The 27,652-nt window shown below is 38.2% G+C and overlaps 1 protein-coding gene across 1 annotated transcript; it reads right to left on the bottom strand.

The window, feature by feature from the left end:
• Positions 1–591: 591 nt before the first annotated feature.
• CFAP210 (cilia and flagella associated protein 210) lies at positions 592–27,652 on the bottom strand. Its single transcript, XM_052654043.1, has 9 exons — positions 27,604–27,652; positions 25,426–25,652; positions 22,136–22,309; positions 21,845–22,038; positions 14,885–15,041; positions 9,587–9,726; positions 7,015–7,207; positions 6,201–6,365; positions 592–936 (listed from the first exon to the last, which is right to left on the bottom strand). The coding sequence occupies exons 1-9, from the start codon at positions 27,650–27,652 to the stop codon at positions 592–594; spliced, it is 1,644 nt and encodes a 547-aa protein (XP_052510003.1).

The raw sequence follows: 27,652 nt of genomic DNA, 5'->3' as shown, positions 1-27,652 counted from the left end.
GTCATATGGACTGTACAGATTTATGTATTAAAATACTTTTAGTTTCACTTTGTGTTTTCTATTTTCATTGCTTTCTAGGTTTCTTTCCTAAACATATTTCCTAATACTGTATTTCTTTTTCAGTAGTGCTGATTCATAATTTTTACACCTCCCCCACCCCCAAGACCTCTCAATAACCCGAAATGTTTTAGTTCCAGTTTACATCTTTGCCACAAGTTTTAGCTATGCTTTATCGAATTAGTGGATTCGAACAGTTGTGTGCTAACAGGTATAGATAACAGGGTTTCCGTTTGGAACAATGAAAAACTTCTGGAACTAGATAAATGGTAATGGTTGTACAATATTATGAATATACTTAATGCCACTGAATATTCTTAAATAGCTAAAATTATACATTTTGTTATATATATCATTTATCAGAATAAAAAAATCTGACTTAATCTTGAATGGGGAAGAATCAATTAGGTCAGACATAATTGTACTTAGATGAAAAGCAGCTTTATTAACAAATTATAAGCATATAATTCACTTGAATGTGTAGCTCAGATTAGCTACAAATTAGTCTTCTTAATCTTAAAAATAAACTTTTTTCTACCATGTAAAACCTAGCCTTCCCTTAGACTTTTGAAAATTATTATATTTCGATCCCCGAGAGTTATAAAAAGGGAGCTGGACTCCAGTGATATCATTCGCCTGATAGCTGGGTCTTAATCCACCTCTGTCCACTAAAACTGGTCCATGGCCACCTCCAGGTCCTTCCTGTACAGCTTTTACAAGAGGATAAATATATTTGTTTGTCGATTCAGACTCAGATTCAATTACTTCTCTGGCATAATCCTGAAATTCCTTCTCCTTTTCAGCCACAAGTGCTTCAGTAAGTCTGCAGTACTCTGATTCTGCTTGTTTTGCTTGCAGTGCATTAAACTTATGTTTGGCCTGTTTGGGAAAGAGAAAATATAACTACATAGTGATACGTTTAGAAAATTGACCAATTTTCTAAACACACATAGCATATGAAGTTGTAGATACAGCTTTTAAATTCATTGACGTTTGACAAGTCCTGACTTAACTATATAATTTATTTCAGAAATTCTCCCATGCTTCTCCCATTATGTTCAAAGCAGTGGCTCAGTGAAGCTTACCTTACTATGTGATTGTACATCTTCAAACAATATAGCATGAAGTTAAGATTAAAATAACCAAGTTTAAAATCCTGTTTCTACCGATTATAAGGTGTGTTCTTTCACAGGTATAGAAGGCATACCAATCACTGTCCCAGTCATCCGCTATTCTGAAAGGATGCACCCAGACCTGCTATCCCAAACCAGCCACATACACCATGTGACCCAGCCACATAAGATTAAATCTTCAATGAATATCTGAATTAAGTTAAACTAATTACATTCTCTGTTTCCTAAGAATCTGAAGTTGGACATTTATCAATGTAGGCTGATCAGAAGCTAGGTAAAATAAGCAACCTGTCAAAGAACTAGTTTACTAGCATTTCATTTTTTCCTTTTTATAATTTACAAAAATGTTCTGTTTATATTATATGAAGTGACTGATGGCTTTTTAAAGATTTCTATATTTTGGTTGATAGCTTTTCATTGTATCTGATGCATTTTAAGAAGTGCTGAGTTTATAAAAAATTCACTTGTGAATATATTATAATAACATTCATGCAAATATTTTCAAAATCAGTAACCAAACACTTCAGCATAAAATAGTAGCTTAAAATCAAACTGAAATTTCTGATGAAATAGAACAACTATTTTGTATTCAATACAAAACCAAATTTTTATTAGAAAGCTGTATTTCAACGCTAGGACTTTTATGCTATTTGTTGAATAGGGACAGACACCAGGAATTTGAAAAAAATAGAAAATGACATTAAATAACATTAAGAAAAAACAGAAAAGGCTAAAAACTGTCTCATGAATGGTAAAATGCTAAAATTTGGGATCCTGACAAGGAGCAACTGGGATAAACTGATTTGGTAGCAGTTTTGTAGAAACATTGAGGGAACAGGGATAAATGTTTTTTAAGTACAGAAAGGAAATGAGAGTGGAAGGAAAGGATAACCATAATGGATCATATGACTGGTACCTCAAACTATATACGTCAAATACAGATTTGTAAAATATTGATTGGTTTAAAATCCTAAAAATGATCACTTGGGAGGTAAAGTAACAAAAGCCTTAGGAGATGTTAGAGAGCTAATCATTTGAAAACAAAAAAGTGAAATTCAAATATTTATCCTGTCTTAAAATTGTATTTAAGGAAACCAATTGCTGATCATGAAAATTTATTTGAAAAGCAGTCAATGAGAAGGAAGGAGAAAATGCATTTTGCCACCTACGAATTAAATCTAGGTAACAATCACCAAAGTCTGCTTGTGTCACAGAAAGTGAGACAACAGTTATCACATGCCTTCTAGGGGAAATACACAGCACCGATTGTGAGGGATTTTCAGCAAGAAATTGAGCCTGAATCTGACTTCCCTTGGATTTTGCATGAAATATAAGGAACTATACTACCCTGCATGGCTGCCCACAAAATCCAGACTGTAATTTGAAAAGACAAACCCAGTTCCTTCAACAAATTGCAAGATAAACATAATGAAGACAAGGAGACTAAGAACAAGAAGGATGGGAATGAAGGAAGAGTTACAGGTTACAAGAAACTTGAAAGATATATCAATCAACCAAATAGAATATATGGACCCTGTTTCATCCTCAAAAACCTTTAAAAAATAATTCATGAGACAATCTGGTGGAAATTGAAACAACACTGAATGTTAAATGTTACATATTTTTTGAATGTTTTAGGTGTGATAACAGGATTGTGATTATGTCAATTTCTAAAGAGTCCCTGGGTTTTAGAGATAGATACTGATATATACATTGAAATATACTGAAATATACATTGATAAAATGATAATGATATTTGGTATTTGCTTCAAAATAATGTGGCAGATCCTACTTCTGATAATGGCCACATGAGGTTGGGCAAAACTCCACAGAAAAGTTGATTATTAAAGTCAACCATTTCAGAGCATTGGTAAATGACTATGTACAGGCTATAGCTTGAAAAGTTTTTTTTCCTGAAAAACTAGATCAGAAGGTAAGAAGTACAAGTTCATAACATTCTTGTCTGGAAGGCATTGCTATCCCTCTAGCTCAGGTTGTGAAAACAGGCAGATTATTGGACAATGACGGCAGATTCTATTTGGACCAAGTGACAAAACAGCTAGAAATAGGATGAGGAGATTCTGGAATGAGAGAGAGCTGTGTAATCATAAATCTACACACATTCCTGACTGATAAAAATACAACCACACAGGAGAACTTTTGGACTACCAATCTCAACCTGCACACAGCTTTCATAGCAGGCATAGGAGTAAAAGCTTTACTGGCTAAAGGTGTCTGAACATAAACTCTACCCATATTACTGGATGAATGTCAAACAAAACCAGTACAGTGAGGAAAGAACCCTAGGGATCCAGGCTTTAAAACGTAAAAGTGAGCAAAGACATCAGAGGTACTATGGTGAAGGCAGATTTCATAGTTTGCATCCAGGGAAAGCAACTGCCTACTAAAAAAGCAACAACCCTCAGAACAAAACAATCTGCAACATATTCTATATAAAGTGTTCGATTTTCAGCCAAAAATCACTGCAAAGAAATAGGAAAATGTTATATTATTTTCAGGAAAGAAAGTTCAACAGAAAATTATATAACTTTAATAGTTATAAAAGTTACAACTATTAATGAGACTACATATTGACTTTGGCAATTAGATTTCAAAGCAGTTATGAAAATATCCAGTAAATTAAAAGAAATATGCTCAGAACAAGTGAATTGGGAATCACAGAATTAGAAACTATAGAAAACTGTAGAGTTGAAAGTTCAATAACAAATGAAAAGCTCACTAGGTGAGCTCAGCATCAGAATCAGTGAATTTGAAAGTAGGTCAATAGAAAGTATCTATCTGGAGAAAAAGTTATTGACTAAAATGAACAGAATGTCAGATTTCTGGCACAGTATCAGATGTCTCTGCATGTGCAAACTAGGTCCCTGAAGAAAAAAGGGATAAAGAGGTAGGAAAAAATACTTGAAATAGTAAAATACTCCCCACATTTGGTGATATTAACTAGCACGTCCAAGACCCACCACAAATCTCAAATAGGAAAAACTCAAAAAAAAAAAAAAATCACAGTCAATCTGCAGGAAGCCACAATAAAAAAGCTTGTAATCAGCAAGAGAGCAAGAGACAAATGACACATCACATACGGGGACAAACACTATTAACAGATTTCCAGTCATAAATGGTGAAGGCCAGAAGACACTGGAACAGTCAAAAGGCTGAAAAAACTAATGACATCCAATTAATTTCGTATCCAATAAAAGCAAGATAAAGACTTCTCCATAAAAACATTTGTCACTAGCCTACCTGGGCTATAAAACGTGCTGAAGGAAGTCTGAATGGAAATGGTCAGTAAGTATATGAAAAGATGCTCAATATCACTAATCATGAGGGAAATGCATGTGAAAACCGTGAGATACCACTTCAAATCCATGATGATAAGCAACAACAGACAGAAAACGAGAGTTGAGAATTTGGAGAAGGTAGAACTTGAACGTTGCTGGTGGCTCCATGAAATGCTGCAACTGCTGTAGAAAACGGTATGGTGTTTCTGAAAAACAACTGCACAGAATTACTATATGATCTCGCAATTCCACTTGTGGGAATATAAGCAAAAGAATGGAAAGCAGGAACTCAAACAGGTATCTATCTATATAACAGTGTGCACAGAGTCATTATTTGCAATGGCCAAAATACGGGAACCACCCAAATATCCACTGATGGATGTGTGGATAAGCAAAATCTGATATATATGTACAATGGAATATTATTCATCATTAAGAAGGAATGAAACTGACATGCTGCAATGTGAATGAACCTTGAAGACACTATGTTCAGTGAAATAAGAAAAAAGGACAAATACTGTATGATTTCACTAATATGAGGTACTTAGAATAGCAAATTCACAGAGACAAAAAGTTGAACAGTGGTTACTAGGAAATGGGAGGAAGACAGAACAGACAGTTGCTCTTTAATGTGTACAGAGTTTCAGAGTAGGATGATGAAAAAGTTAAGGTGACGGACAGTGCTGACAACTACATCTCAGTATAAATGTGCTTAATGCCCTTGGACTATGATTAAAAATAGTAAATATGTATGTTTCACCACATTAACAACCCAACTAAATAGCTGGCAAAAGATTTAAGTAAACACAAAATAAGGCACACAACAACTAAAAAGAACATGAAAAGATGTTCAACATCTTTAGTTAGGAAATGCAAAACAACACCATGAGATAACACTATGCTGCTGCTGCTAAGTGGTTTCAGTCGTGTCCAACTCTGTGCGACCCCATAGACAGCAGCCCACCAGGCTCCCCCGTCCTTGGGATTCTCCAGGCAAGAACACTGGAGTGGGTTGCCATTTCCTTCTCCAGTGCGTGAAAGTGAAAAGTGAAAGTGAAGTCGCTCAGTCGTGTCCGACTCTTAGCGACCCCGTGGACTGCAGCCCACCAGGCTCCTCCGTCCATGGGATTTTCCAGGCAAGAGTACTGGAGTGGGGTGCCACTGCCTTCTCCAAACACTATGCTAGAATTGTTAAAAATTAAAAGATGGCAATAACAAGTGTTGGCAAGGATGTGGAGTGACTTGTTTTTGCATACATTGCTGGGAAGAATGGAAAATGGTAGAGCTATTCCGGAAAACAGTTTTCAGAAACATGATTACATGCCCAGTCCTGCATACATGTTCTCAAATCTCTGGGACCCCCACTCACCTCAGAAGTGAAACCTATGAGATCCCAATCAACATATTCTCTGGAAAATAGTTATAAAAGAGGGGAAAAAGTAAAAAAAGCATTATGGCCTGCCATATGCATTTGTATTTTCTTTCACATTTACTAAAATGCAATTGAAACTGAAGAAAGATAAATATCTGTACAAAAGACATAAACCTAGTACGGAAACTTCAATACTGATAAAAAGTAACTTCACATTTTTAGTACATTTTATTGTGTCATAACCATAGCAACTGTCTAATCTTACTTGGTAAAACTGTTTTGGGAACCAAAGTTCATGAAATCTATATTACATATTTATTTATAAGTAGGAATAATTACCATTTGCTGAATATGGGCATCTTGAACTTCTCGACGTTCTTTATCAGCTTTCCGCTTTTTTTCCTTTTCATGCTCCCAGAAAATCTGGTCTGCTTTTAGGATAGCTAGCAATTGTTCTGTAGCCTCTGTTTTCCTTTGTCTTTCTTCTTCCTCTTTATTCTTCATCTAGATGACAGAAGGCAAAAGAAAAAACCATTTTTAGCAACCAATGGCCTTGAAGTTAGCAAGTTCCAAGTGGAAAGTCAGCCAGGCGCAATGAAAGCGCCAAAAGTTGGGGTGACTCCCACATGGCCAATTTACTTTTTGTTCTAGTAATATCAAGAAACAATGAAAACGTAAGTAGAATGATATTGGTTTTAAAAAATATAGGAACAGAAAAGCAAGACCATCTCAAAATAGGGAAACATTTATAGCATTATATAACTGCTATAATGCTTAAAAACTAAATCTTACGAAAGTCAGTCATGTAAGGGATAAATTCTGAAGTATTAAGATACACAGAAACACAATGGGGTAATTTTTACCTGGTTTATCTTAAAAACATTCAAATGAAAGTTAATAACTTTTTTACATTTCAGATGCTTCTGAAACCGAAGAGACTATACTTTGCATCTATAAAGATCTTATTTGTAATTATCATGTCATCTTCTATTAGAAAGTAAACATGGTCTGATTTCAAGAATATTGGAAGATAATTTTATGCAATGTTTTTCAAATCGCTTAGTTTTTTGTCAGAGAAGCAGAGGGAGTAAGTTAGGAGAAACTGCAGCAAAGGGCTCCATTTTGTTTGATTTTTACTTAGTGAATTGCTTACCACAAGAGCTCTATGTTCTGCGATTGCTTTTAATTCTGCTTTGTTTTTTTCATACTTTTCTCTTTCTCTTTTTTCCCACTCAGCCTCAGCTTCTGCAATATCTCTAGCAATAATCAAATCTTCATTGTCAAATTTCTCTTTCATTAGTTTACTCAGGAAGTTATTTATTCTTTCTCTCCGTTCCTCCATTAGCCTGTAACAAAATAACCATTTACTAGTCAAGTCTTCAAGAATGGTTTTGTTACGGAGCCAACATACTTTAAATGAAGATAGATAACTTTCCTTTTGCACCAGGTTAAGTCCTCTCTCTAGTTCAGGGCCAAGCATAGTGCCTGGCACATCATCAACAATAACTGCCTATCTGTTAAAGGAATGGGGGCATTTTGGTTTAGGAAATTGGGCAAAAACTTTTAACTTGAGTTGTGACATATTCACTGATCAGAGTGAGTTTGCAAAGCCACACTGGAGAAGCGAAGAGAAAGGACACAGTGCATGCCCCAAGGAAGTGACAACCTAAAGTGGGAAAAGGGCTTCCCTGCTGTCTCAGTGGTGAAGAATCTGCCTGCCTGTGCAGGAGACACAGGTTTGATCCTAGTCTGGGAAAATCCCACAGGCCATGGAGCAACTAAGCCCAATCCACAACTGCTGAAATCCACATGCCCTAAAGCCTGTGTTCCACAAGAGAAGCCACTGCGATGAGAAGCCGCGCTCTATGACTAGAGAGCAGCTTCTGCTCCCTGCAACTAGAGAAAGGCCACACAGCGCCAAAGACCCAGAACAGCCAAAAAGTAACGAATAAAAAAATAAAGTGCAGAAAAGGCAGTTACGGAAATAACTATGCAGGCAAAAGGCCACAATAAACCTAGAAAGTCATGTGGGTAAATGGAAAAGGAAGCCTTCGTGGAAAAAGTCACATTTCACCTGCGCTTTCAAAAACAAAGTGTTTTTCTAAACACTTTTATTGATCATCTACTATGTGCCAGGGACTATTGCAGCTATTGGGACATAGAAGTAAACAAAAACATTAAAAATCTCTGCCTTTGTGGAGCTTTCACAATAGTTGGGGTAGAGACACAGCAAACTAAATAATTAAAATAGTATTGGATCACCAATGAAAAAAAGCCATTAAAGTGATAAGCAATGTGGGGTATGGGGTTATAATTTTAAATAACACAGGGATGTCTGGAATGAGAAGACAATATTTGAGTGAAGATCTGAAAGAGTCAAGGGAGGTGAAAATTTCCCAAAGAGGGTACAGGAGAAACTCAGTGTAAGTGAGGAAGAGGGAAAGAAAGAGAACAGTAAGGGATGAGGTTTGGGAGAGGGAGTTAGGGTCACTGGGAATTAGGATGGGTACAGAGCCTTATGGGCCATAATCAACACTCTTAAGTGTGGTGTGAAGCCACCAGAGGGTTTTGCACAAGTGTAAAGCATAATCTAGGCAAAAACACGATGTACTGTATCTTCACTCATCTCATCCCAAATTGCTCACTAAGGTAAGCAACGACCTCTACATCTGTTGAGTGCTGTACTTTAAAACTCTTTCCCTCTAGTCACCTAACACTGATGACTGCTCTCTGCTTAGTAAATTCTCTCTCTCTCTCACACACACACCCTTTGCAGTTTCTTTGCTTTTCCTCCATTCTCTGGAAACTATTCCTTGGTCTTCATATTATCTTTGTTCTCCATTTGACCTTTAACTATGGATTTCCACACGGACTATGTCACCTTCATTTCTTATCTACTCCCCTAGGTGAGCTCACCTGTACCCACAGTTCCAGCTGCCACTTGTATATCAATGGCTCATAAAGCCATCTCCAGCTTTTATACAGCTCTCATACCAATCTCCTAAAGCAGAGATATTCAGTATTTCCAGTCATCTACCACATAGATGCAGAGACATTACTTTGCCAAAAAAGGTCCGTCTAGTCAAGGCTATGGTTTTTCCACCAGTCATGTATGGATGTGAGAGTTGGACTGTGAAGAAAGCTGAGCGCCAAAGAATTGATGCTTTTGAACTGTGGTGTTGGACAAGAGTCTTGAGATTCCCTTGGACTGCAAGGAGATCCAACCAGTCCATTCTGAATGAGATCAGTCCTGGGTGTCCTTTGGAAGGAATGATGCTAAAGCTGAAACTTCAATACTTTGGCCACCTCATGCGAAGAGTTGATTCATTGGAAAAGACTCTGATGCTGGGAGGGATTGGGGGCAGGAGGAGCAGGGGACGACAGAGGATGAGATGGCTGGATGGCGTCACCGACTCGATGGACCTGAGTTTGGGTGAACTCTGGGAGTTGGTGATGGACAGGGAGGACTGGTGTGCTGTGATTCATGGGGTCGCAAAGAGTCGGACACAACTGAGCGACTGAACTGAACTGAACCACAGAGATGACATCAATATTCCATCGGAACCCCCATTCACATGCTCCAAGCTGAAATCACAAAGTCACTAAATATACATAAAATAATAAGTCCTTTATTCCTAAAGACTGCACTTTCATATCATAACTTCTGATTTAAAATAATTTCAGATAGTACTTTATTAAGCACAAAAATTATTTTAGACACTGACCTGTGTTTTTCAGCTTCCTTCTCTTTCCCCATTTGTGTAAGACGCTTTTTTGCTTTGATGAATTTTCTAATCTTTTCATCTTCTTCCTCTTGCTGCTGCTGTTCTACAGCTTTGATGATATGTTTATCATTCAAATGTTCCTGGGGCAAGGGGGAAATTGTGTTATCACAAAGAAGAGTCTCAACATATAGATATCTAATAGGAACCTGTCAAATGGTCAGCTTCTAATATAATTATTTCTCTCTTGGAAATTTATCTCAAGGAGATAATCATAGCTGGGCATTAAATTTCCTGTACCATGTATTTCATCTCAGAGTTATTTATAATATTGAAAAATTGAAAACAACTTCTAAATATTCAATGATGGAGAAACAGTTAAACTATGCTCTCAAGGACATTGGAAGATATAAATAACAATCAGTAACTAGGAGGAAAAAGCAGAATATAAAGCATTACCATAGTGTATTTTAGTTTTTCATGCACATATAAGTTTATACTGAATATATAACTGGAAGAAATGCATCAAATGTTAACAGTAGTTGTCTCTAGGGTATGAGATTATAGATGACTTTTACATCTTCTTAATTTTCTGTATTTCTTTTCAAATATTTCTTTACAACTATGTAATCTAAAACAATACTATTAATGTAATTTTAAAATACAGTAAATATATATAATCTCATTTAATGTTTGAATAGTTAATACAGTCATATGCTATACAAATTTATTTTGTTGTTGTTTTTTTTTTACAAATTTAAAATATTTTAAAAACACAGTGTAAAATTTTTCCTACCACATCTACTATCTTCCTATGCCTAATTCCACCCTCCAGGCTCGATTACTCTGAAACGAATTTCTTGTCTAGGCTTTCTTTTTACACATATACAAAAAATTATACAGATGTATATACTGATAAAAATTTTTTAACTAGGTCATTTTTTAAACAAAAAATAAAAATCTGTTCATATCAGCACATATTCTACTACCTGACCTCAGTTAGCCATCACAATAATAAGTGCCTTTAAACACAACAGCCGGAAAAAAATAAAAATAAAAAAATAAACACAACAGCCGGGATATACAGGCAGATCTGTGCTTCTGTTACCATGGGAGGGGGGTTCAGGGTTGGGAACTCATGTACACCTGTGGTGGATTCATGTCAATGTATGGCAAAACCAATACACTATTGTAAAGTAAAAAAAATAAAATTTAAATTAAAAAAAAAGAAAAGGGGAAAAGGAAAAAAAAAAGTAGAAGTGAATTCAAGGTAAAAGTAACTAGGTGCAATTATTTATTATTCCAACATATTTATAACTCAAGGTTACTATGTACCTACTATGCTTAAGTAGTCTTCTATTTTATGGGATATTACTTTTAAAAGCCTGTAATCTGGCTAGGAGATAGATTAGTTGACATGAAAAGGTAATGAAAATATCAAACTCTTAAAAGTGATTGTTTTGAATTATTTCTTAAAAGCTTTATTTTACTGTTCTTTCTAAGTTATTGTAATGTTCATAAGGATTTTTATAATAAGAAAAGACTAGAATTTAAAAGTTAATTCTGATTTTTTAAAAGTTGAAAGCCTCAGCTCAAGGTCACATAGCTAGTAAGAAGCCAAGTTAGCATTCAAAACAGGTCTGTCCTATTCCAAAGTGACTTGGAGAGATAAAAATATTATATTCATGAACCAAGAATAAGATTTCATGCAAAAGGAATAATGATATTACTGGTATTCTATAATACTTTGAAATTAAAACTTTCATCACTAAAATTAAAAATTCAATAGAATATTTAGAAGACAAAGTTGGGGATAACTCTCAAAGTAAAAAAAAAAAAAAATGGCAGGAATAATTAACTGCCTACTGAAGAGTCTTTCTTCCCTTCTGCATAAGTAGCAGAACCCAGATTTTGTTCAGAATGGTAACAGTCTCAGCTAGAAGACTATATTTCCAAGCGTTCTTTTCAGCGAGGTGTCACTAAATTACAACCAATGAGCTTTAATGGAAATTGTTAAGTGGGAGTTCTGAAAAGGTTCCTTAAAAGGAGAAAAGATAGAACACTCTTTTCTGTCCTTCATCCTTTCTTCTTCCTGCTGCCTGGAGTCTGGTCAGGACAGGGGGAGCTCCAGCAGTTATTCAAGGCCATGAGGCAATCCTGAGAACAGAAGCCACCTCTGTTCTGAGAATAGGAAGGCAAAAAAAGAAAAGCTGTCTCATTCCTTGTTGATTCTGGAGGAATCATATCAGCCTTGGAAAGATTAGCTCTGCTCTTCAAATAAAGGATTAATTTTTAAGGTACTGTTGCAATTTATTTTGTAATTTTTTATATTTTTCATTTTGAGTTTTCTGTTATATGCTTGTACCCTAACTAATAATATGAGAAACTATTTTTTAAAAATTACAGCATCACTTCAGAAAGTCCAGAGGGGTTTTAGAACAGAGAAAACAAAATAGAAAGGGACAAAATTATAGAAGAAATAAGAAAACTTGACACATTTATGGGTTAAAGCATCAACTGAGTGCTTAGCAAAATGAAAAAGACCTACACAAGGTATGTCCCTGTGAAATCTTAGAGACTCTGAGAGCTTTCAGAGAAACAGAGAAAAGGAAAGAAAAAGCCAAACACAGTAGCTTACACACATAAGATGAAGACCATAAATGGGATATAACTTCTCAATAGCAACACTGAAAGCTAAATGATTAAGAAACTGTAAATACACAACTCTGAATTCTGAACCCAGAATTCTACATCCAAACTATAAAGCAAGCATTACCTTAGATGATAACCTTTCCAGATAAGAAGTCAAAAATTTCACCTCCTCTATAGCCTTTCTTCAGAAGCTACTCAAAGATGTATTTCAGCAAGATGAAGGAATAAACCAAGAAAGAGGAAGGCTTAAGGTTGAGGAAATAGGAGCTGTGACCCAGGAAATTGGCACAGGGAAGGCCCAGAATGGCAGCTGAGCAGCAGGCCTAAAGAGCAGGGACTCTGGATGTGGGAGTACCAACAAAACCAATAACATAGATAATTTAATATTACTTAGTTGAACACTTGAAAACTAGTATCATCCATTTGACAGAACATGGAACATATGGAAAAAATTGAGGTGTACAACTTTAAAGCAAATGAAAACAATGACAATTATTTTAATCACAGAAGCATATTTATGGAAGCAAAAAATACAGTCATAGTATATTAACTCTTTGATGAACAATATTCATTTAATCATAATAATGATTAAACTAAAATTATACCCTGATTATTTAGGGAGAAGAGAATGAGAAGAGGGTAGTATCAGAAAAGAGCTAAATCCTCTTTAGGACAGAGAGACAGAAAACATTTAAAATTGATAAATCCAGATACATATCTTAAAAGCTTAATATATTTTTAAAAATATGTGGATTATTTAGAATATAATATTCCAAGAAGCAGACGGAGTGGAGCAAGGACTGCTACTCTAAGCGATTTGTGATGTTTGATGTTTTAAATCTGTATGTATGTAACTTCGTGAAAGTCAGACACAACTTAGCGACTAAACAACAACAACGAATATGTTACTTAAGAATAAAAACTAACTTTATAAAGAAAAGGATGTTAAATATTACAAAATAAATTACAACAACCCTAAAACAATTATTAAACTACTGCACAATTACACTCATCTCACATGCTAGTAAAGTAATGCTCAAAATTCTCCAAGCCAGGCTTCAGCAATACGTGAACCGTGAACTTCCTGATGTTCAAGCTGGATTGAGAAAAGGCAGAGGAACCAGAGATCAAATTGCCAACATCCGCTAGATCATCGAAAAAGCAAGAGAGTGCCAGAAAAACATCTATTTCTGCTTTATTGACTATGCCAAAGCCTTTGACTGTGTGGATCACAAGAAACTGTGGAAAATTGTTCAAGAGATGGGAATACAAGACCCCTGACCTGCATCTTGAGAAACCTATATGCAGGTCAGGAAGCAACAGTTAGAACTGGACATGGAATAACACACTGGTTCCAAATAGGAAAAGGAGTACGTCAAGGCTGTATATTGTCACCCTGCTTATTTAACTTATATGCAGAGTACATCATGAGAAATGCTGGACTGGAAGAAACACAAGCTGGAATCAAGATTGCTGGGAGAAATAGCAATAACCTCAGATATGCAGATATGCAGATATGCAGATGACACCACCCTCAGATATGCAGATATGCAGATATGCAGATGACACCACCCTTATGGCAGAAAGTGAAGAGGAACTAAAAAGCCTCCTGATGAAAGTGAAAGTGGAGAGTGAAAAACTTGGCTTAAAGCTCAACATTCAGAAAACAAAGATCATGGCATCTGGTCCCATCACTTCATGGGAAATAGATGGGGAAGCAGTGGAAACAGTGTCAGACTTTATTTTTGGGGGCTCCAAAATCACTGCAGATGGTGACTGCAGCCATGAAATTAAAAGACGCTTACTCCTTGGAAGAAAAGTTATGATCAAGCTAGACAGCATATTGAAAAACAGAGGCATTACTTTGCCGACTAAGGTCCGTCTAGTCAAGACTATGGTTTTTCCTGTGGTCATGTATGGATGTGAGAGTTGGACTGTGAAGAAGGCTGAGCGCCGAAGAATTGATGCTTTTGAACTGTGGTGTTGGAGAAGACTCTTGAGAGTCCCTTGGACTGCAAGGAGATCCAACCAGTCCATTCTGAAGGAGATCAGCCCTGGGATTTCTTTGGAAGGAATGATGCTAAAGCTGAAACTCCAGTACTTTGGCCAACTTATGCGAAGAGTTGACTCACTGGAAAAGACTCTGATGCTGGGAGGGATTGGGGGCAGGAGGAGAAGGGGATGACAGAGGATGAGATGGCTGGATGGCATCACGGACTCGATGGATGTGAGTCTGAGTGAACTCTGGGAGATGGTGATGGACAGGGAGGCCTGGCATGCTGCGATTCATGGGGTCGCAAAGAGTCGGACACGACTGAGCAACCGAACTGAACTGATGGAGCACAAGTTAATAGTGCGTCAGATACTGAACACGTATCACCCCATTCATTGCTTGTAACAGCTCTCATTTTAAAGATAAGAAAATTCATTGGACAAAACGTCTCCTTCTCTTAATTCTTGTTCATAAGTAATAGCACATACATGTGAAACAACAGCAAATATAGTTCCCCTCAAACTATACCTAGAAACCCAACTTAATAGTAAACTTGTTTTCTACTCCACTATTGTTTATAAAAAATATACTGAAAATTAGGCATTGGACTTTGTACATTTCTTGAAGAGATACATTTCTGAATAATATCTACTTACAAAAAATAGCCTCCTGCTATCATTGATCTCTTCTTTTTTCTTTCCTTGTTTTTTTTTCATTTCTATTTCATATAATGAGTTCTGTCGTTTTATTTCCTCAGCATCCTTTTCTTCCTCTTTCCTCCTTTTTTCTTCTTCCTCTTCATGTTCTTTTATTCTAAAGAAAAAAAACAACAACAACTAAAACTGAGAGTGAAGCAGAAAAATAGAATATATTTTAATGAAATGAATTAGATTCTGACTGGGATGATTTGAAGCTGTAAAAGAAAACTTCTGGATTTCTTTGGGAACAAGAACAGATAGGTAAAGAGCAGTGATAAAAACCAAATCCAAACTTGGTTATCCCAGGATTGCCAATTATTTTTCTTTCTTCAAATTTGCTTCATTACTCACAATAATTAAGCCCTAGACCAGATTTAAATGTTTCTTTCCTTTAGAAAGAACCAGCCTACTGAACAACAGACAGTATGCTGAGATGGTGACACTGTGTTACAGAGAAGTCCCTAATCCCTTCTGCTTTTCCACTTCAGCACTACAAGACACTAAGCTATGGACCTTGCCCCTTAGAAAATGGGGTTTGATAGAAGAAAGGCAACGATTTCCTTACCCTGCTGGCCATTCTGGCTGTTATCCTCGCCCTAGCTAACACTACTGATGCCTTCAGACTGATGAGTCATCTAGTGCTGGTTCTCTCACAGGCTTGCCTGTGAGTTCTTCAGAGATCCCTGAGCAGCCTCCTCACTGCAGAGCTCCGATCTGGATTTAGCACCAGCTCTGTACAATCCACAACAAAGCTGACTGTGGCTCAGATCATGAACTCCTTATTGCCAAATTCAGACTTAAAGAAAGTAGGGAAAACCACTAGACCATTCAGGTATGACCTAAATCAAATCTCTTGATTATACAGTGGAAGTGAGAAATAGATTTAAGGGCCTAGATCTGATAGATAGAGTGCCTGATGAAATATGGAATGAGGTTTGTGACATTGTACAGGAGACAGGGATCAAGAACATCCCCATGGAAAAGAGACGCAAAAACGCAAAATGGCTGTCTGGGAAGGCCTTACAAATAGCTGTGAAAAGAAGAGAAGCAAAAAGCAAAGAAGAAAAGGAAAGACATAAGCATCTGAATGCAGAGTTCCAAAGAATAGCAAGAAGAGATAAGAAAGCCTTCTTAAGCGATCAATGCCAAGAAATAGAGGAAAACAACAGAATGGGAAAGACTAGAGATCTCTTCAAGAAAATTAGAGATACCAAGGGAACATTTCATGCAAAGATGGGCTCGATAAAGGACAGAAATGGTATGGACCTAACAGAAGCAGAAGATATTAAGACGTGGCAAGAATACACAGAACTGTACAAAAAAGATTTTCATGACCAAGATAATCACGATGGTGTGATCACTCACCTAGAGCCAGACATCTTGGAATGTGAAGTCAAGTGGGCCTTGGAAGCATCACTACGAACAAAGCTAGTGGAGGTGATGGAATTCCTATTGAGCTGTTTCAAATCCTGAAAGATGATGCTGTGAAAGTGCTGCACTCAATATGCCAACAAAGTTGGAAAACTCAGCAGTGGCCATAGGACTGGAAAAGGTCAGTTTTCATTCCAATCCCAAAGAAAGGCAATGCCAAAGAATGCTCAAACTACCGCACAATTGCACTCATCTCACACGCTAGTCAAGTAATGCTCAAAATTCTCCAAGCCAGGCTCAGCAATGTGTGAACTGTGAACTTCCAGATGTTCAAGCTGGTTTTAGAAAAGGCAGAGGAACCAGAGATCAAATTGCCAACATCCGCTAGATCATCGAAAAAGCAAGAGAGTGCCAGAAAAACATCTATTTCTGCTTTACTGACTATGCCAAAGCCTTTGACTGTGTGGATCACAAGAAACTGTGGAAAATTGTTCAAGAGATGGGAATACAAGACCCCTGACCTGCATCTTGAGAAACCTATATGCAGGTCAGGAAGCAACAGTTAGAACTGGACATGAAATAACACACTGGTTCCAAATAGGAAAAGGAGTACGTCAAGGCTGTATATTGTCACCTTGCTTATTTAACTTCTATGCAGAGTACATCATGAGAAACGCTGGACTGGAAGAAACACAAGCTGGAATCAAGATTGCCAGGAGAAATATCAATAACCTCAGATATGCAGATGACACCCCCCTTATGGCAGAAAGTGAAGAGGAACTCAAAAGCCTCTTGATGAAAGTGAAAGAAGAGAGTGAAAAAGTTGGCTTAAAGCTCAACATTCAGAAAACAAAGATCATGGCATCTGGTCCCATCACTTCATGGGAAATAGATGGGGAAACAGTGGAAACGGTGTCAGACTTTATTTTTGGGGGCTCCAAAATCACTGCAGATGGTGGCTGCAGCCATGAAATTAAAAGACGCTTACTCCTTGGAAGGAAAGTTATGACCAACCTAGATAGCATATTGAAAAGCAGAGACATTACTTTGCCAACAAAGGTCCGTCTAGTCAAGGCTACGGTTTTTCCTGTGGTCATGTACGGATGTGAGAGTTTGACTGTGAAGAAAGCTGAGCACCAAAGAATTGATGCTTTTGAACTGTGGTGTTGGAGAAGACTCTTGAGAGTCCCTTGGACTGCAAGGAGATCCAACCAGTCCATTCTGAAGGAGATCAGCCCTGGGATTTCTTTGGAAGGAATGATGCTGAAGCTGAAACTCCAGTACTTTGGCCACCTCATGTGAAGAGTTGACTCATTGGAAAAGACTCTGATGCTGGGAGGGATTAGGGGCAGGAGAAGGGGACGACAGAGGATGAGATGGCTGGATGGCATCACTGACTGGATGGACATGAGTTTGGGTGAACTCTGGGAGCTGGTGATGGAAAGGGAGGCCTGGAGTGCTGCAATTCATGGGGTCTCAAAGAGTCAGACATGACTGAGCAACTGAACTGAACTGTACAACCCACAGCCTCAGTCCCCCTACCATCACCACCAGGAGCATGCACCATCAGTGGTTTATCACAGATTCTGACTGCCCACGTTTGGTAGTCGATTCTCAGCATACTGCCAAGTCAGCTCCAGCCTGAGGTGTCTGTGTGTAGGCATCCACACATCCCGTCCAGCCAATCAACACATGTTCCTGCCCTCAAGCAGCTTACATTTGGGACTTCCCTGATGTAATCAACCTCATCTATATTTTTAAAGTGTCTTTACAATAATTTTTTTAAGGGTGTTGATCAAAAATCCTCTTTGGGGGGATTTTGGCATCACAGAGTCCCTTATTTGCCCTGTCCTCACTCATCATGCCGACTGTGAGTCACAGGCAGACTCTCATACTAACTGAAGACAAACAATAAAATAGGCCATATTTTCCAAATACTGATGACAAAAATCTGCAATATGTCTAATAAATTAATATCTGCTGCTGCTGCTGCTAAGTCACTTCAGTCATGTCCGAGTCTGTGCGACCCCAGGGACAGCAGCCCACCAGGCTCCCCCGTCCCTGGGATTCTCCAGGCAAGAACACTGGGGTGGGTTGCCATTTCCTTCTCCAATGAATGAAAGTGAAAATGAAAGTGAAGTCGCTCAGTCGTGTCTGACTCTTCGAGACCCTATGGACTGAAGCCTACCAGGCTCCTCCATCCATGGGATTTTCCAGGCAAGAATACTGGAGTGGGGTGCCATTGCCTTCTCCAATTATTCATTCATAGTTTATGAAATTTAAAAGAAAATTTTGAGGAGCAGATGAATATACACTCATATGTTAATAGTACTTAATCTGGATCACAGCATTTCTGGTGATTATTAATTTATATCCTATTTTATTTAATTATATTTAAAAATAATTAATGATGAATGAATGATGTAATAAGTATAAAAATATTTTTTCTTTAAAAATGGTAAAAATGTCCTTAAACAGTACTATTTATTTTTTGATACATTAATACAATGTATATATTAATACATTTAAACTATAGTATGAGGAAAATGGTCTGATGGACGAGGAAGAGACTTTTCACTGAATCCCCTCTGTGCCTCTTCCTATGTGCATGCATCAGTTATTTAGAAAAGTAAGTACAATAGCACCCAAATATTCTCTTCATATGTACAGTAATAGCTAGGTTAAAAAAAATCAGCTTGGATTTCCATTTACCAACATGGCAAGATTTCATGACATACTAGGGACTTCCCAGGCAGTGCTAGTGGTAAAGAACTGCCTACCAATGCAGGAGACACAGGTTTGATCCCTGGGTTGGGAAGATCCCCTAGAGTAGGCAACGGCAACCCACTCCAGTACACTTGCCAGAAAAATTCCACAGACAGAGGAGACTGGTGGGCTACAGTCCTCTGAGCCACAAAGAATCAGACAAGACTGAGCACAGAGACTACTGGTGTGTGAAGAAAACATTCCGTAAAACAATAGTGTGGATCCAGTGTTATTTTATAGAATGTGAGCATACATGCTCAGAAAAAAAGTCTGTATCAGTGGGTCAATGATTACCAAGGGCCAAGGGTGGGGGACCGAACTTAATGCAAAGGGGCATGAGGGAATTTTGGGGGGCAGTCAAGTGTTCTACATCTTGATTTGGAGGTGATTATACAGCAGTATGCTTTGCGGGGGCATAGGGCATGACTTACGGGATCTTAGTTCCCCAACTGGGGATTGAACCCTAGTCCCTTGGCAGTGGAAGTACAGAGTCCTAATTAATGGACCACCAGGGAATTCCCAGCAATATGCTTTTTAAAGAGTGGATTTTATTAAATATAAATTATACTTCAGTGAATGAGACCCTGTCTACCACTATCATCAAAAAAATCTATATGGCTACATACCAAGACAATAACAAATTACTGTGTTGGATTAAATTATTTGCCGGGGGCCAGCGTGAGGAATCCCGCCCGTGACAAGGTCATGCAGAAGGAAGCCTGACAAAACGCAAGGACGTGATCAGGCTTCAGGGGTTCCCCCTGGAATTTCCTGAGCATCCACCCCACCAAGACCAGAGTCTGCCTGCTTTTCCACTCTTCTGATATTTGCTGGAAAAAGTCAAATCAGGGCTTTAGTCTTCTGCATTTGAAAGGGATGTTTCAGTTAAACCCCTCTGGTAGCTCTCTAGCTTGCCTAACAGGTTCCCCCGGACCTCTTACAGCTTGTGAATTGCTTACAGCCCCCCAACTGCGAGAGGCACAAAGCTTAAAAGCATCTTAAAGATACAGAGCCTTTTTTAAAGAGCTAAAAATCATATTGGTGACAGGATTTCACTGTTGAGTCAATGATTGCTGCCAGGCCTCCATATTCTTTATCTTTTAGGCACCTGGGAGAATGTTAATCAATGTAAACGGGATATGGAAAAAGATATATAGTAGTTTTGATGTTAGCAACACTAGACTTTTGAGTTAATTACTTTTCTTTTGTTATAAATCACTGTACTCCTTTTACTTGTTATAAATTGTGGTATCTTTGCTGTGTAAGAATGTAACTTTATTTAGTGTTTTTCTGAGAGTGGCACCAGACTTTGGGAAGATCAACACAAATAAGCCTTCTGGTTGACAAACCTTATCAGAAAAGGACTGTAAAATGTTAATTGGCCCTTTTGGCCGGAAGATAATGTAAATTACCTAAGATTTGTGTATACAACTAGGTATGCAGAGAGAAAAGCCTGGCTTTTGATAAGAATCTGGGCTGCTAACGCTGCATAACTTTGTGTTACCCATTGATCTCCATGTTTTATCAAAAGTATAAAAGGCCTTCTGAACAATAAAGGATGGACCAGTTTCTCGGACTAGTCTCTCGGCCTAGTTTCTTGGGAATCTGGCTCCCCCCCGTGTCTCTCTGTCTCTCTTTTTCTCCCTCTCCCTCCCTCTCCTCTTTACTCTAATTTCAGGGTGAATTCCCATGTGGAGCGGGGTGGCTCACCAAGTCTACTTACTTGTCCTGGCTTCTAAGACCCACGCGAAAGGGAGCCTAAGGCGGGGCACCCTTCGATATTCAAGTGGGCGCCAGTGGCCCAGTGTAGATGGTGCAAATCTCTTGTCCTGAGATTTTATTGGTCTTCCCCGTAAGCCAAGTTACTCAGCCTCCTTTCTCCACTTAATTTTCCTACTACACTATTTCTTCTTAATCTCTTTTATATTTCTATATAAATAAGTTTTTCCCTCGCCTATCCGTCTCTCCTTCGAATTACCCTGGTTCCACCGGGGCTGGACCCCGGCAATTATTGTTCAAAAAGATAGACTCCCTCACGCCTCACTTCCATTCTAAGTCTATGGCTCTGTCCCACTGAAGTCAGCACAGTGATGTGACTAGAGGCTCATGATAGGCCAAGTGTATTTCCTTACCCTTTGACACTCTTTGGGTTTAGCCATTTGCTTGCAAGCTAATTCTTTAGCATCTGTCAATATCATAAAAGCAATTTTCCCCTGGTGCTTGCTGTCCCTCCATCCTAGACCTCAAAATGAGATCCACATGGAATAGGATCAGAGCCCTTCCTGCAGTAACAAGCAAACCCAGCTGTCCTACAGTTTGAGGAGAAGCTGCCCAGCCAAGCCCAAACCACCATACACACATGAAAAATAAATGTTTACTGTTGAATGCCACTAGATTGTGTGGCATTATTATAACAATTGTAACTAATATATTATCTTTGGATAAAGCAATAATCCACCTGCAATGCAGGAGACCAAAGTTCGATCCCTGGGTTGGGATGATCCCTTGGAGAAGGAAATGGCAACCCACTCCAGTATTCTTGCCTGGAAAACCCTATGGACAGAGGAGGCTGGGAGGCTAAAGTAAACGGGGTCGCAGAGTCAGACACGACTTAGCGACTACGCCACCAAAGGAGTAATAGTGATTCTTAACCTCTTTCTTGTTATTTTTTTTCTACTTACTAAGTATATCAGCATATGTTACTTTTATAATCAGAAAAAAAGCTGTATCTTTATGAGAAAAAGAAAAAGGTACAAAAAAAGGTAATTTATATATACATACTGTTTTAAATGATCTTTAGCAAGAGCCACTCTTTCTCTGCGTTGTTTTTCTGCTTTTTCTCGTTCTTCTTTAAAAGCTTTTTCAACATTGAGTTTCAGTTGTTCCTCCCATTTTTTATCTGATTTTATTTTACTCTTTTGGAATTCAATCTGTGCATCCCGTTCTTTCATAACTCTACTAAGAAGAAGTCCTGACTACAAAAAAAAAAATTGCAATATTTTAAGAAAATGAAGTCTAGTTATATACAGATGTGTTAAATATACATAAAATGTAAGAAAACCCAAGTAGTACATGAAAGTTTTTCACTCGTTCTGTCTGGTAAAATTGGTATTGCTTTGCAAGTTCAATGGCCTTTTTCCTTTCTCCTTGTTTGTATATTGCTTCTTCTATATCAAGAATTTGTCTTTCTGCTTCTATTTCTTCATCACGCTTCTTCTTGGCTTTAAGTTTCTGTTCTTTCATCCCCTACAAAAAAATAAAAGCAGTAGTCTGTTTTCATTTTGTAATTTAACCTTACAAAATTTAACATTATAATTAGAGCTTTCCCTGAGTATTGTATTTGCACCATTAATAAATAGGAGGTTATACTTATGAGCTAATCTTTAATTCAATTTTTTAGGTAATACATTTACATGGTTCAAAATCTAAAATATTATAAAAGTATATAATGGAACTCTCCCTCCAATCCTGGAATCTCTAAGATAAACACCTTAGTTTCTCACATTTATTTCCATAATTCCATTCTATATTTAATAAATAATATTGCTACTTTTGTCCCTTTCTTTATCTATCTATTCCTGGCTGTGCTCGGTCTTCGTTGCTGCGAGGGCTCTTCTCTGCAGTGAGCTGGGACTACTCTCTCGTGACGTGTGAGCTTCTCATTGGTGGCTTCCGTCACTGGGGAGCACGGGCTCCAGGGCGTGCGGGCTTCCGCGGCTGTGGCTCCCGGGCTCCAGGGCAGAGGCTCAATAATAGTTGTGGAGCACAGGCTCGATTGCTCCACAGTACGTGGGATCCTCCTGGATCAGGGATGGAACCGTGTCTCCTGCATGGGCAGGCGGATTCTTTACCACTGAGCCACCAGGGAAGCCCTTTAAAAAATCAGCAACAGCGTACTTCACATGTTCTCCTACACCCCTGTGGAGGTAGCCAATGTCTCGTGTGGATGAAGTCATTTTCTCCTTTATGGGTCATATTTTCTACATCTTAAGAAAATCTTGAAAGTGAAGTGAAGTCGCTCAGTCGTGTCCGACTCTTTGCGACCCCATGGTCTGTAGCCTACTAGGCTTCTCCATCCATGGGATTTTCCAGGCAAGAATACTGGAGTGGGTTACCATTTCCTTCTCCAGGGGAGCTTCCCGACCCAGGGACTGAACCCAGGTCTCCCACACTGTAGGCAGTTGCTTTACCGTTTGAGCCCAGAAACCTTGAAGCTATCCTATGATTTATTTTTAAATGTTCCATTTTTCCACATGTAGGTCTTAAATCCAGCTGAAATTCATTTTTGTATATTCTGTACCATTGGGATATAATTTCATCTTTTCCATATGCCAGTTATTTCAGTATCTGTTATGGAATTTCCATCTTTTTCCATCTAACTTGCAATGACATTTCTAGCACTTGGCAGGCTCCCATGTATAACACAGGATTGCTTCCAGGCTCTCTCTACTGATGAATCATTTTGCCAATCCCTGTGCCTATACTGCAGTTTTTATTATTATGTTTCTACTAGACTTACTACATATTTTTTCTTCTTTAACACCCATGAAAGTGTAAAGTATTAGGTGTAGTGTGGTACTTCTGGAAAAAAAAACCAAATGGAGTATATTTCACACTTCCATCTATTTATGGACCAAGGGCTTTTCTAAAATCAAATATTTTACAGTATATGTCATATACGCTCTTTTAGCATACAGTTTTACAAATGCATAGTCACTTATAGAACAGTTCCATCCTCCCCTCATGTCCTGTTAGAGTCAACTATTCCCCCCAACCTGTACCCTTTGGCAATCACTGATCTGTTTTCTCTCCCTGTAGGTTTTGCCTTTTTCAGAATGTCACATATTATATTACATATATGATATCAGTCATGATGTAACTCTTCCCTCTTTTAGAAAAAAGAGACTTCATAAATTATGAACACTGTTCCTAAAGCAAGGAAAGACAAACTTTCTGTGTCCCCTCCTAAAGATAGATAATGTACCTTGCAACACAGTGAGGAAATATGCAAAGTTGGGGGGTAGGGAAAAGTGAGAACTCTCTAAGCAGATATGCTTGCACAGAGTTTTAAAAATTTAAAACAGGAAAAAATTCTGCCTCTCAGTTCCTCAATGATCCAGGCAAGTGCTGTAGGGGGATGAGAATATCTTTTCCCAGCATTTCTCCCCAGGTGAGATAATAAAAGGAGTCAGAGGACATCTCCCCACTTTGAAGTAGATTCCCACTCATGTACATGGCACTAAAATTCAGGTTACGTACCTCTTAGGTACAGAATCTTACAGATGCACAGAGAAGGGCACAGCAAAGACATATATCATTCTAGAAAAAGATGGAATGTCAGACAAATCAGAGACAGATGAAAAGAAGCTGCCTGGATACCTTAAGAAGCTCCTTGGTTCCTCAGTTTCAAGACCTGTGTTTCTGCACAATCCTCCATCATAACAATAACCAGCATCACCCTGATATCCAAACCAGACAAAGACATTTCAAGAAAACCAATATCATTTCAAGACCACCAACATCATTTCAAGAAGACCAATATTCCTCATGAACACATATGCAAAAATTAACATTTTAACAAACTGAAACCATCAAAAAGATAACATATGACCAGCAAACATTTATCCCAGGAATACAATCTTGCTTCAATGTTTGAATACTGATCAATTCACCATATAACAAAATTAAGAATGAAAACTTCATGATTATGTCAACAGAGACAAGTAAAAAAAAAAAAAAAGCACTTTAAAAATCAAACATCCATTCCTGTACAATAAGGCAAAAAGAAAAGAAAGAGAAAGAAAGAACTAAAAGACACCCCGAATGGAAAAGAAGTAAAATTCATAAAACTGTCTTTATTTTCTGATGCAGCTCAAATGTCAATATCTCCTTGATGTCTATCCATCAACAACTGAGCATAATAACAAACTGTGTTATAGCCATACAATGGAATACTGCTCAGCAATAAAATGAATAATTGATACAAAACATGAAAGAATTTCTAAATAATTGTCTGAAATTTATAATAGACAGCAGATCAGTGGTTGCCTGGAGACACTGGAGGAAGCATGGGGAAAAATGAGAGGAAGTAAAATGGGGGTTCAGGAAAACTTTCTGGGGGGCAATTATATGTTCATTCTCTTGATTATAATAATGGTTTCAGGGGTAAATAAACACGTCCAATCTTAAAGTACACTTTAAATATATCCAGTTTACTATATGCCACTTATACCTAAATAAAGCTGTTGAAAATGTGTTTCAATGCACTGTAATGCTATTTTACATCTTAGAAATATTTATAAAAGAGTACTAAGAAGAGTCAGTCTTCAGCGCACATGCACCCTCAGGTGGTTAATACTTACTGCGTATGTATTAGTCCAGTGTTTTACCACTTCTTGGGATCGTAAATGCATTTCTTTCTTTGCTTTTCTTTCTGCACGAAGGCATGCTGCTTCTCTGGTCAAACTGTCTAGGCTATCTCGAATCCTTTCCCACTCATTGTATGGAATTATGGTGACCTGCCGGAGATCTACTTTGCTAGGCAGTAGAGGTGGATAGAGAACTTGATCTTCTTCACAGTACTTCATTTCTAATAAATTTTTAAAAATGAGTTAAAAACTTTCAAGAGAAATTTAACCGATTTTTCACAGACATTTCTATATTGGCATACTATCTGGAAGTTGTTTCAAAGAATAATTTTATTCTTGTTATCTTAAGAACAGCTGGGATTAGGTGGAAAGTACTTTGGGGCTCCAAAATCACTGCAGATGGTGGCTGCAGCCATGAAATTAAAAGACGCTTACTCCTTGAAAGAAAAGTTATGACCAACCTAGATAGCATATTGAAAAACAGAGACATTACTTTGCCAACAAAGGTCTGTCTGGTCAAGGCTATGGTTTTTCCAGTGGTCATGTATGGATGTGAGAGTTGGACTGTGAAGAAAGCTGAGTGCCAAAGAATTGATGCTTTTGAACTGTGGTGTTGGAGAAGACTCTTGAGAGTCCCTTGGACTGCAAGGAGATCCAACCAGTCCATTCTAAAGGAGATCAACCATGGGTGTTCTTTGGAAGGAATGATGCTAAAGGTGAAACTCCAATACTCTGGCCACCTCATGCGAAGAGTTGACTCATTGGAAAAGACTCTGATGCTGGGAGGGATTGGGGGCAGGAGGAGAAGGGGACGACAGAGGATGAGATGGCTGGATGGCATCACGGACTCGATGGATGTGAGTCTGAGTGAACTCCGGGAGTTGGTGATGGACAGGGAGGCCTGGTGTGCTGCGATTCATGGAGTTGCAAAGAGTCAGACACAACTGAGCAACTGAACTGAACTGAACTGATACAAGATTTAAAAATCAGAGGACATAAATTTGAGTCCTTGCTCAGTCAATTCCTTACTATGTAAACTTGGGCAAGTTATTTAACTTCTTGAAATCTCAGTATCAAATGAAGATATAATGTAGCAGTGAGGCTCAGATGCAAACTTCTGGACCAACTGCCAGAGTTAATCTATCAGGTAAATATTTTCACATGGCACTTTTTCTTTCCTTTTTGCTCCCTGAGGTTTGTGGGATCTTAGTTCCTCCACCAGGGATTGCAAACAGTCCAGGCAGTGAAAGCATCCAGTCCTAACCACTGCACCACCAGGGAACTCCCAGTGCAGTACTTCATATACAAGAAAGTGAATATGTCGGAACAATTGTGTTTTTCAGTACATGCCCCTTGAGTACTGTCTCCTACATGTCGTGATCCTCTGCTGGTACTTAAGTTTTCCACAGCATAAATATGCACTAGTGCCCACTGGGTGGGAGAATGGCTGGCTCTCACTTGGCACAAGGGACTCGATTGCTACTGAAGCAATGACATGAAGATAATCTAAGTTCCCAAGGTTCTAATGTCACCATGAGAACATTAATTGGGAATTTACAGACTTAAGAAACCAAAATCACTGAAATTAATAGAGTTCTTTAAGTGTTCTAAGCTACTTCTATTACAAAATCAAATTTTTATAAAAGGTCATGTTTGTTAATGCATCTTAAATAGCATTATTTTTACACTCTGATATATCAGAGTATATGCCGTAGGGTGAAACATTACTTTCATTCTAGATTTGAAAATGAGACTTTCCTTCAGACACTTTCCTAAGAGCACTCAGTAGGTTCACAGTAGAGCTAAGACTCTAATGAGGTCACTTATATTTCCAAAATACATTCCAAGTCACTCAACGAATAACAAAGCTTAAGTGCGAGAGAATTCAGCAAACACCAGACTTTTGGAGCTGCAACTGCGCAGCTTGAGACCCAGACGAGCTAGTCAACTGTTAAGTTTCTGACTTCTTTTCTCTACCCTTATTTCTGTAAACTTCCCACCTACCCACCCATCCATGGTCAAAACTGTTTAATTCACACGGAGACCGACGATGCCCACAGTGCTGTTTTTATATGGTGGAGCCCGTTTCAGAAGGTAATGTACCCTCGCCTCTCCCCCCATGCTTGGGAACCAGAAACAATCCCTGTGCCGGGATGGGCCAGTTCAGCTCACCCGTGCTTTCCTTCGCCTGTCCACTGCGCCTTCCGAATCGCACCAGCAT

Source organism: Budorcas taxicolor, chromosome 2 (genome assembly GCF_023091745.1).
Source record: "Budorcas taxicolor isolate Tak-1 chromosome 2, Takin1.1, whole genome shotgun sequence".
Classification (NCBI taxonomy): Eukaryota; Metazoa; Chordata; class Mammalia; order Artiodactyla; family Bovidae; genus Budorcas; species Budorcas taxicolor.
This window is presented reverse-complemented; position numbering and strand designations above follow the sequence as displayed.